This window comes from Octodon degus, unplaced genomic scaffold (genome assembly GCF_000260255.1).
Source record: "Octodon degus isolate 3935 unplaced genomic scaffold, OctDeg1.0 scaffold00481, whole genome shotgun sequence".
NCBI lineage: Eukaryota > Metazoa > Chordata > Mammalia > Rodentia > Octodontidae > Octodon > Octodon degus.
In genome coordinates, this window is record NW_004525057.1 from 132,439 (window position 1) to 144,290 (window position 11,852).

General features: G+C 38.8%; 1 protein-coding gene across 1 annotated transcript in view; it reads left to right on the forward strand.

Moving 5' to 3' along the window:
* LOC101572667 (multidrug resistance protein 1-like) overlaps window positions 1-11,852 on the forward strand; it is a gene marked incomplete at its 3' end in the record, with an annotated part of 109,232 nt that overhangs the window by 89,049 nt on the left and 8,331 nt on the right. The window contains exons 21-25 of the mRNA XM_023708704.1: window positions 753-853; window positions 2,131-2,271; window positions 4,657-4,813; window positions 5,538-5,735; window positions 6,364-6,570. Of these exons, the coding sequence (XP_023564472.1) occupies window positions 753-853; window positions 2,131-2,271; window positions 4,657-4,813; window positions 5,538-5,735; window positions 6,364-6,570 (804 nt within the window). The remainder of the gene's footprint in view (window positions 1-752; window positions 854-2,130; window positions 2,272-4,656; window positions 4,814-5,537; window positions 5,736-6,363; window positions 6,571-11,852) is intronic.

Genomic DNA, 11,852 nt, shown 5'->3' on the forward strand with positions numbered 1-11,852 from the left:
TCCTACTCCTACTGCTACTCCTCCTCCTCCTGATCCTCCTCTTCTTTCTCCTTCTCCTCCTCTTCCCGCTCCCTCTTCCTTTTTCCCTTCTCCCTCTCTTTCTCCCTGTCTCTTTCAGAAAAAAAAAGTTTGGGACTGTAACTCAGTAACAGAGAGGTTATTTGTGCATGTGTGAGGTCCAACTTAAACACATGTACACCCATACTATGTTTATGTGTGTATATTTAGGAAAAAGAAAAATCAATTTATACCCTAATAACCTACTATATAAAATACCCAACAATATGGCTTTTAATTATGTTCTGTATCTTTTCCAAAATTTCTAAATACTGAGTTGCCATCAATGGAAATTGTAAAGACAAATGTACAAATAGCCTATGTTTAAAACATGGAAAATAAAGTTAAAAGTATAACTATTGTAGAAGAAGAACCAAAAATGTTGCAAGCAATCAAGTTCTCAGGTTAATCTTATACAGCTAGGATACTTTAGGGAAGGACACTTGTTCTTTTAAGCCTAATCTTTTCTACTGTCAATCTGGGAAAAATCAATTGGTTGATCTCCTTCCCATGTCTGAAATTTAATTTATCAAAATTTCCTTTGTTTTATTTTCCATAGAGAAGATGCTCATAGGTAATACTAAATGGTTATTGATAATGTGTAACCACAAAACTCATTTTACTAGCTTGTAGAATTCACATGAACTGCCCCTGTTTGCCCTCCACCTCTTGGTGATGGGTGATGTCTGTTGCAGATTGCTATTGAGGCGATAGAAAACTTCCGAACTGTTGTGTCTCTGACCCTGGAGCAGAAGTTTGAACATATGTATGCACAGAGTTTGCAAGTACCATACAGGTAATAAACACTGAAAAGTGAAAGTGAAGTATGAGGAGTTTTTCAGTCATCAGATTCATCTTCCAAAGCATTACTCTGTCTAGAACAGGACACAAGTGGAGAAAATACGAGAAGTGATCCAACAGGACAGCACCTAGTAATTAACTAGGAGAGAAGCACTCAGATCCCAGTTGGAGAGTGTGTCTCTAACATAGAACTGCAATGGCTGGTGACACACGAGAAGTGGATGGACTGGACAGCCCCAAGTTGCTGTTGTCCAGTTTAGACAGAGATACTATTTGCATCAGTTGAGGAATAGATCTCTTCATGGGGAGTATGCAATTTGAAGTGTCTGTGGACAGTGAGGAGTAGTGCTTCCAAAATAAACTTTTCATAACTTTCCTCACCTCTCCTTTAGTAGAAACCTTCTTCATTGACCATCTGAGTGAGAGTTCTTACTACATGGTGTGCACATAGAAAGCCTAACCACTGTTTCCTCTCTAGTAGAAAGAGGTGGGATTTCTCAATGGGTTGTCAGACATTTTCTGTAGTGATATGTCTAGTGATATGGCCATTTTCCTGCCATTTTTCCTGAAAGGCTGTTATTTGAAATTCAAACATGTGACAGAAAAGCCAGGTCGATGCAGCTGAAGCAGGCATGGGAAGCCAGAGGGCTGCAACTCACTGACCGACTCCTGCCCATCTCCCACAGCCTTGAATTACCTACAGTATTAATTTCTTTGTAATGATGCCTTTTCTGACTCCACCAAGTAAAACATTTTGTCTTTGTTTCTATAGCATGTTATTCATAAAGTGCCAGCACTGGATAAGTGATTATCCAGCTTAACTCCTAGGATTCTAAGGTCAAAGGACATCCCTATTTCTCTATATGACACTACATGAGCCTTGAAATTTGTCCATTTAGTAGATGTGTGTACCACGTAACTGACTACACAGAAAATGTACTCAATGTCTAATGTTTGGGGAAAAGGGAAATAACTTCCATTTATTCATTTCTTATACCTCTGTTCAGAATTCATAGGCTTAGTTTATCATTGTCAACACATAGAAGTATAGTTAACTTATTACTTCATTAAAAATAAAGATACAGAAGCTCAGAGTTGGGGTGCATGACTAAATTTACACAGTTGACGAGTAAAATGAGGATGAAATTTAATTCTTTGAAAAGTGAATCAGTTTTTGCTTGTACTTCTTCTGTGCCTTCTGCCAACCTATGAGAAGTTACATTTTTAGGGCTAAGAAATGAACATGAAGTGATTTTTCAAATGTCTTTACAGAAACTCTTTGAGGAAAGCACACATCTTTGGAATCACATTTTCCTTCACCCAGGCCATGATGTATTTTTCCTATGCTGCTTGTTTCCGGTTTAGTGCCTTCTTGGTGGCACGTGAAATCTTAAATTTTGAAAATGTTATGCTGTAAGTATTAAGTTAATATGGATAGTTTAACTCTGAAAGTATACTTGGAGTCAACATGCTTCTGATCTGGATAGAAAACCTTTTGGTGAAGCCTTCCAAAGAGATTTTGGTGATTGAGATCCTGGCATTTTACCTCTGAATTTCCATGTGTTCCCATAGAAACACTTGTTCATCAGCAACTTCTCATCCCAGTGGATATCACACACACACACACACACACACACACACACACACACACACACACACATCTAATCTTTTTAGTTCTGTGACTGTATGGCTCTTTCTCCTTGGGAGTGTAAAGAGTGCCTTAGTATTTGGGAAGAACCTTAACTTTGAGCCGGGAGGCAGATGGTTCCATAGAACGTACTTTCTAACTGTGTAACTAAGTTGAGGATGTACTGTACCATCATATTCCACACACCCTGGGTGATCCCAGGATAGTTTTCCTTCTGGATTCAAGGTAAAGAGAAGGTTATGAGGTAAATACTAGAGAAATATAAAAATGACCAAGGGAAAATAATGACTTTTTTCCTGCTACACTGTTGTAGATATAGAAAATTATATAATGATCTGCTGAAGTAAAAGTTGAACTTAATTATAGTATGAAAGATTCAAAATAAGTAGTTGGCAGTGAAAACTGCACGATCAGAAAGATCTGTTGGTGACGGAAGTTTTCCTTTCAGAACACACATACAAGTAGCAATACTGGTTAACATTGAAAGCTAAACAGAATAGTAATGTGTTAGTAAAAACATTTTCCTATTGAAGCACTGACTTGTTCATGCCTCTAGCTCAAGATCATTCTAACAGAAGTTCTAAATGTTCTACTTTTTAATATGTATGTCTGACAAATGACATGCAATTGTTACTTATCATTGTGATCAAAAGATCAGTCAGGCATCATAGTCACTGGTGCCTTGACTGAATAATTATTTTATATATTGCTTTACTCAAAGTCTTCGAATGAATGAAAGTTGCTGTCAGTATGTTTATAATATCAGTCTTCCAAGTAAGTTAAGAAGTGTGAGACGTGTTGGCAGAGCAATCTATTTGAGAAAGATCCCACAGGCTGAAATGATAATAAAGGCAAGAGTTACTGTGTCATTTATTTAGAGCCAAGTTAAAAAAGAAAACAGTAACACTAATGGCACAGTGTGCTGCTTTAGCCCATGTGTAGAGTCTGACAAAGAGTAAGTGTTGGATTCCCAGGATTCTGGCAGGGTTCTCACGTACTAGGTCAGTTCCAGGCCTCTGTACTGTTTGGAGACACATTGAGAAACATGTCTACAGAACAGTGAAAAGAGTTACCAGAGAAGCAGCTGATCTTTCAACCATGTTCAGTACTTGAAGGAGTGTACTCTGAAAGAGGAAGTAGATGGTTTTCCAGATTATAAAAAGCTTTTAAATGATGAACTTCTTCAGGCACGCTACTTCCTAATATAGACAGTGCCAATTTAGGCAGACTTAATGAGATCTTCTAAGAAGATATTAGAAGAAGCTTAATGAGATTTTAATGCTTCTAAGATCTTTTCCAAGCTTGAATGGCATTGATTCCCATGATGTAGATTAGAAATGCAGATAAAGTAGTGGCTATTTAGTTAGGTGTGTAAGGAGTTCATTGTTGTACATTCACACGTTTTCTAAGACTTATTTCAGAAACAGTATTCATTGTCTGTTGCCTAGTAATGCCGTGTAACATCCAGCCATTAATCAAGCTTCAGAGACATAGAATGATAAATATTTATTTTGCTTCTACAAAGAGGGAACACTGTCACAAATAATTGCAAAACAAGTTGAAAATAAATAAAGAAATAACTCACAGAACAGTGAGTCAGTTCTGCTAATCTGGGTTGAGCATGGTGGATCTCATCTGCGGACATTCGGGTGTCTTCATTGTATTATGGGCTGACTAGATTAGAAGAGGGAAATGGGGAGAGAGGGAAAATAGGGAGGAAGGGAGAGAAGAGGGAGGGAACAAAGGAAAGAAAGAGGGAGGGAAGGGGGAGGGAAGAAACAGGAGAGAGAGAGTGTGTCCTCTTGAGTAATGAACTTGTTATAGGCAACAGTAGCTTCCACCATATTCTGTGGGCCAAAGCAGGTCACAAATCAATCTGTATTCAGAGGTTGGAGAATATGTTCTACTTCTTAAAGAGACACTCTACAGAGGTTACTTTGGAAGAAGGCAGGGATGCCATGACAGGTGAAAAAGGACCATTTGTAATCAACCTATCACAGTACTTGGAATTTACAGGAACACGTGATGGATTGACTTTTACTTTTTAAGATGTTTTGCAATTATTTGTGATAGTGCTCCCTCATGTAGAAGTGTCAACTTTCTGGCAATGGAGCCATAACTGTGCCTGGGTTTTGTCTTCTGTTGTCCAGGGTGTTTTCAGCCATCGTCTTTGGTGCCATGGCAGTTGGGCAGTTCAGTTCATTTGCCCCTGACTATGCCAAAGCCAAAGTGTCAGCTGCGCACATCCTCATGATCATTGAAAAAGTCCCCGCCATTGACAGCTACAGCACAGAAGGCCTGAAGCCGGTGAGTTTGAGGTTTCCACTGGATGATCTGTGCCTAATTGCTGAATGGAAGCATTCAAAGGGGAAATGTAATAAAATGTGTAATTTCCTATATGATGCTCATAATGCAAAATGTTTGGGTCATGAGTTTCTTTTACTAAGTGCTATTAATATGTTCTGACTTTTACATGACAAAGTTTCAGAAAGTTAATATTGCCTGCTTTACAAATAAATCCTACTAATCATGTTCTGTGATATGTAGGTTACTGGCTTCTGGAAAACAGATTTATGTCATTTGTATTGTTCTGGAAAACAGATTTATGTCCTTTGTATTGTTCATTTATATTACATTAACAATGCCTGCCATTAAAGCAGTGACATTTATATCATATTTATTGAATTCTGGCTGTTTCAAATGAATTTTAACCCCAATGTTCTGTTTCTCTGAAAATAAGACCTAGCTAAAAAATAACTAGCCTTGAAAACAAAAGATCAAAAATGCCAGCCCCAGTAGACCTTATCTGCCTTATAGAACAGCCACCACACAAGAAAATAATGACGACAGGTAAGGAAGGGATGGGCTGAGGGCAGTTTTGATCTTTGGTTTTCAAGACTGCTATTTTCCTGATAGGTCTTACTTAACAAGGTAGGAAGGAGTTCACTGCATTCTGATACTTGGTGGCTGAGGGGGTTAGCTCTGGCCAGTGCATTGCAGTACTCAAACTCTGTTGCTGTTCTTATTTTAGAATATGCTGGAAGGAAATGTGACCTTCCGTGATGTTGTGTTCAAGTATCCCACACGCCCAGACATCCCGGTGCTTCAGGGTCTGAGCCTGCAGGTGAAGAAGGGACAGACGCTGGCCCTGGTGGGCAGCAGCGGCTGTGGGAAGAGCACGGCGGTTCAGCTCCTGGAGCGGTTCTACAGCCCCTTGGCCGGGACGGTGGTGAGTGCTTGCCCGTTCAGTTCATTTCAGGCTTTGCATCATCTAACCACTTGGATGTGATTCATTCTTCATGACACACCAGCGTTTTTCATGCCCTTAAACCACTTAGACAGTGTCCAATAGCTTAGGTTTGGCTTTCAGGCTGTGTCATCTGCCCAAGCTGACTTCTCCATCGTCTCTCTCAATGTTCCTCCTCACCCACCTTTGTGAACACCTTTCTTACCATATATGTCTCTTGCCAGTGTTAAATTTCAGCAGACAACAAAGAGGCAACAGGAGGTGAAGTAGCTAGAAAGCCAGAAAGGGTGAGAGGAGAAACAGGAGATAAAAGCCAAGGAAAAGGCATGTTTCAAGGAGGTGCAGATGATAGGTCGGTAAGGGCAGATGCTGTAGAGAAAGTAGGTAAATGAGGTCAGATGTACCTGGTAGCCTCCTGCATTCATAAGCTCTGACATTTATGCTCAGGGAGGTGCTGAGGGTCATAATAACAATTTTAAATTCTTGAATTGTGCCCTTAGCATGGATCTGGCTTTGACTGCTTCCTTTGTTCTCCACTGAAAGTGAAGACATATCTTTAAGTGGACATGTGTGCTGGACCGGAAGTTGATGTGTGCACTCTTCTTTTCAGTTCGTGGATGACAAAGAAATACAGCAACTGAACGTGCAGTGGCTGCGAGCACAGCTGGGCATTGTGTCCCAGGAGCCTGTCCTGTTTGACTGCAGTATCGGGGAGAACATCGCCTATGGAGACAACAGCCGGACTGTGTCACAGGAAGAGATTGTGAAGGCAGCCAAGGAGGCCAACATCCACCAGTTCATTGAATCACTGCCTGATGTAAGTGTCCCTCCAGAGTAAGAACCCAGGAGCATGTGAGTCTCGCTTCCTTGACCTTTGTTTTCTTCTTTTCTTTTTAAATTTTATTTACTTATGTATATATTTATTTGTTTACTTTATTTATTTATGGTACTGGGGGTAAAACTTGGGACTTTGGGCTTGCTAGGCAATCACTTATGTTGCTGAGCTTTCAACTATCCCATAGTTTTTGTTTTTTTGAGACAGAGTCTTACTATGTAATTCAATTCTTGATCTTACCATGTGGCCCAGGTTGGCCTCAAACTTGCAGTTTGTTGTCCTTTTCCAGCCTTCTAAGTGTTAGGATTACAACGGTGCACCACCATGCTAGGCTTTCTTTTCTTTTTTTCTCTTTCTTGCTTTTCTTTCTTTCTCTTTCTTTTTTCCTTTCTTCCCTCCCCCACCACACTTATTCTTTCTTTGTCACACTGAGGATCAAACCCAAGGCCTGACAGATTCAGTCATTCTACACTGAGCTGTACTGAAAGCCTCAGATTACACTTCCTATCCCAGTGAGCAACTTGTTTACTTTGTCATTTGAATCTCTCTGAATGGAAGCAAAAAAATGTATGAGGGCTCTACTAGTTTTAATGCTAGAAATAAGTAGTCTAGAAGATTTTTTTTTAAGTCCAAATCCAAGACCTATGGGAAGCATCTGACCATGATGCTTCTGGTACTGCTTGAGAAGCAGATGTGATGGTCCCGTCTCTTTTTACTTCCTTCTACCTCCTTGCAGTACTTCTTGAAGCTTTAAGCCTGGCTCTGTGAAGTTAGGACAGGCCAGAAAAATGGACCCATGGAAGAAAGAGGGCTCTCTGTCTGAATGTCTATTGGGGCAACTGTGGTATCTTACAATCTCTAATTGTTGTACATCATGTTGGCCCCAAATTCCATTTGTAGGGTTGATTGTTGAAAGCTTCCTTAGGGTGTTGTCTTATGGATTTATTTTCCCTATCAAGTTAGATAAGTATAACCACTCACCACTTCTTGGGGCTGGTTAGTTTCCTGTCCTTTGAAAAGCATAGCAATTTAACTAGTCTGTCTCTTCCCATATTAATTGTTATTTTGTTAATTATAAGATATACCCCTGAAAATGAAGCCCAGTAATCTCCACCTGATGAGGAAGGCAGTCTGCTCAAGTGAAGGGTAGCAATGCCAAATGCCCTAACCTCCCACGATATCCCTTTTGTTTACTCTCTCTCTCTCTCTCTCTCTCTCTCTCTCTCTCTCTCTCTTTCTCTTTCTCTCTCTCTTTCTCTCTCTCTCTCGCTCACTGGGGCTTGAACTCAGGCCCTTGCACTTGCCAGGCAAGCACTTGTTCTACTGAGCTGTTTCCCTGGCCCCCTATATTCTCATTTAGATACCACTGCCTCCAATCACAAGCTGCAGAAGAGGAGTCCCTTTTTCCCTTTAACAGTATAGTCCAACCATGGACAGTTAGCTATTCTCGAAGCTTAGCACTGAAAGTATAAAATTATGACCCCTTGTGCTAATGAGCAATCAGTAGTTCTCAAGGGATAGACATGAGAGCATTGTTAGAAGTGGAGATCATAGATCTGTTGTGGTAGCACACACCTGTAATCCCAGTGCTGTGGAAGCTGAAGACAGGAGGATCACTATGAGTTTGAGCTGCTTAGTGAGACCCTGTACCAAATACTTTTTTTAAAAAAGAAAGAAAGACAGATCTTTGCGCCCCACCTTATATGTACTGACTAAGCAATTTTGGCAGTAGAATGCAATAGTATGGGATTTTATAGCCTGGGTGATGCAGATTATAAAGCATAAACATAGTGATTGTTATCCAGTATTTCATTATCACCTGTTACTCTGGTGTTTGCCTATCACAAAGATTCCACCTTTCTGGATTCTTCTGTATCTGTCACACAGCACACCTGCAGACATTGTAGGTCTTTTTTTCCATGTCTAGATCAATATACTAAGTCCTGCTATCTATCTGCAGATCTACTTCTGAGCGATTAGAACTAGGATTCACCTAACCCTGCAGAGGCTGGCATAATTCCTCATTCCTATGGGGCTGCTACATTGTCCTCTGCCTCAAGAGGATCAGTACTATATCAGTGCAACCTGGTAACACCTACACTCACATGAGAAACACTTCTGTATACCTGCCTTCTGAAACAGCAAAGCTCCATGATGGAGTTAGTTCTGAGTCTGCCAAAACAACAGCAGGGGAGTTCTTACTCTGTTGTCAAGTGGGAAATCTTGTTCTGAATACCACAGACCAGGCATGGGTATGGTAGATATCACAAATAAAAATGCTGGTACCACATATCAAAACCTTTGGACACAAAAGCAGTTCTTAGAGGGAAGTTTATAGATGTGAACGCCCAAATCAGAATTACAAAGTGAGCTCAAATAACTTAAGGATGCACCTAAAGGTCCTAAAAAAAAGAACAATCCAAATACAAAACTACTATAAAAGAGGAAACTATAAAGATCAGAGCTCAAACGATTGCAAATTAAAATAGTAAAACAATTCAAAGAGCTGGTTCTCCAAAAGAACAATCAAAAGAAACAAATCCTTAGTCAGTTTTACCAAAGAGAGAGTGAGAGTGAAAATAAGGACCCAAATCAATGCAATCAGAAATCAGAACAGACATTGCTGAAATCTAGAGGATTATTACTGATTGAATACTTTGAAAATGTATATTCCAATAAATTGGAGAATCCAGAAGAATGAATAAATTTCTGGATACATTTTAATCATGAAAACTGAACCAAGAAATATGAAATTTCTGAATAATTCAACAACAGGCAATACAATTGATGCCATGTTAATTAAAAAAAAAACCCTACAAAGGAAAGCCTAGGACATAATGCATTCACCACTGAACTCTATAAGAATTTCAAGGGATATTTGACACCAATAGCCCTCAAACTCCTTAATGAAACTGAATGGAAAGGAGTACTTTCAAATTTATTCCAGGGAGCTACCATTACACTGATTCCAAAACCAGACAGAAGTCCAACCAAAAAGAATTACAGATTTCTTTCGCTTACCAATACAGCTTCTAGTTGCATCCATTTATCTACAAAAGCCTCAAATTTATCTTTTTTTATAGCTGAGTAATACTTCATTGTGTTAAAATACCACATCTTCTTTATCCATTCCTCAGTTGATGGGCATCTGGATGGTTTCCAAGATTTAACAATGACAAATTGTGGTACTATAAACAAAGGCACACATATATCACTGTGATATGATGATTTCAGTTCTTTTGGAAAGATACCTAGGAGAGGAATATCTGGGTTGAATAGGTACTCCAATCCTAGGTTTTTGAGGAATATCCATACTAATTTCCATCATGATTGTACCAGCCTGAACTCCCACCAATAGTGGAAAAGAGTCTCTTTTTCTCCACAGTCTCTCCACCATTTGTTATTGATTAACCTCTTAATGATAGTTATTCTTTCTGGTATAAGATAGTATCTTAGTATTGTCTTAATTGGTATTTCTTGAATGACTAATGATTTTGAACTTTTTTATATATTTATTTGCCAGTTGTAGCTCTTGATTTTTTGAACTGTATATTCATCTCAGATGCTCATTTTTGGATTGAGTCTTTGCATTTTGGAGGCTCGATGTTTTAAAATTCTTTGTATGTTCTAGATACCAGTCATTTGAAGGAAAGTCTGCTTTAATTTTTTCCCAATTTGTGGATTCTTTCCCACTGGTCATTTCTTTTGATTTGCAGAAATTTTTCAAACAGATTAGATCCCAACTGTTAATTCTTTGAAGTACTTCCTATGCAGTATGATTTTTGTTCAAGAATTTTCTACCTACTTTCTACCTTATGTCCTTAAGATTGCTACCTATGTTTTCCTCCAGAATATTTAGTGTTTCTGTTTTCATATTTAAATCTTTGATCTATTTTGGCTGTACTTTTGTGGCTGGTGATAGGAATAGGTCTAGTTTTAGTCTCAGCATGTGGAAAGGCAGCTTTTCCAATACCATTTATTAACAGGCTCTCTTTCCTCCAGTGAATATATTTGGCCCCATTGTCAAAGATAAGGTGGCTGAGAACCTGAAAGAGTAAATAAAATCTGAAAGGTACAGTAGATACTGTGAAAGGTAAAGAATTTGTTCAATGGGAAAGATAAACTGGGATAAGGAGAAGGACAAAAGAAAGAAGGGAAAAATGTATATTTATGTATGTATGCAGGATACTTTGAATAATTATACTGTTGGTTTTTGCTGGTCTTTTGAAGGGAGCAGTTAATGCATAAATTTTTTTTTGTTTTTAATCTCTTATAACTTTTGTTGTTTTGTTTTTGTTTTTTAAAACCAATTATGCATGTTTATATCTGGAAACCTTAGCAACCAATTTGAAGATAATATCATTCAATACAGCAACCATTGTTGAATTCCTATTATTTTGTTTAGTAAAATTTTGTATTATTTCTAATGATATTTTTATCAGTATTTTGTATTTTTTTAAAAGGCAAAAAGAGAACTACCATGAAATCACTTTTAAAATTTTATTTATTTATTTATTTATTTATCTATTTACTTGATACAGGGTCTCATTATGCAACTCAGACTTGTAGTGATCCTCCTGTCTCAGCCTACCTAGTGCCAGGATTACAGGCATGTGCCATCACATCTAGTTTCAGAGGCCAGTGCAGCACACCTGTAGTTGTGTGGCCAGTACCAGAGATTGAACTCAGGTCCTTGCACTTGCTAGGCAGGTGCTTAGACTGCTGAGTTGTCTCCCCAGTCCTACCAAGTAATCTCTTAAATGAATATTAGATGCAAAAGTATTGATATACAGAATACAGAAAATCATCAAAACCATCATATGTCTCAACCTTAGTGAGCTTCATGGCAGGGATGCAAAGGTGGTTCAACACATTCAAATCAGTAAATGTAATCCAACACATAAACGTAAGGCCAGAAGTCACATGATCATCCCAAAAGACACAGAAAAAAGCCTTGACAAAATCCAACATCAATCTATTCATGATCGAAACCCTGAAGAAAATAGCTATTAAAAGATCTTATCTCGGCCAGTGCACGTTGGGGTGACGGGGCAGCGTGGTGGTGTTACAGATTATGACCTTGGAGGTGACCAGTGAGACTGCAGGAATGGTGCTGGCAGAGCTGTATGTGTCGGATCGAGAGGGAAATGATGCTACAGGAGATGGAACCAAGGAGAAACCATTTAAAACAGGTCTAAAGGCTTTGATGACAGTAGGAAAAGAACCATTCCCTACCATTTACGTAGATTCACAAAAAGAAAATG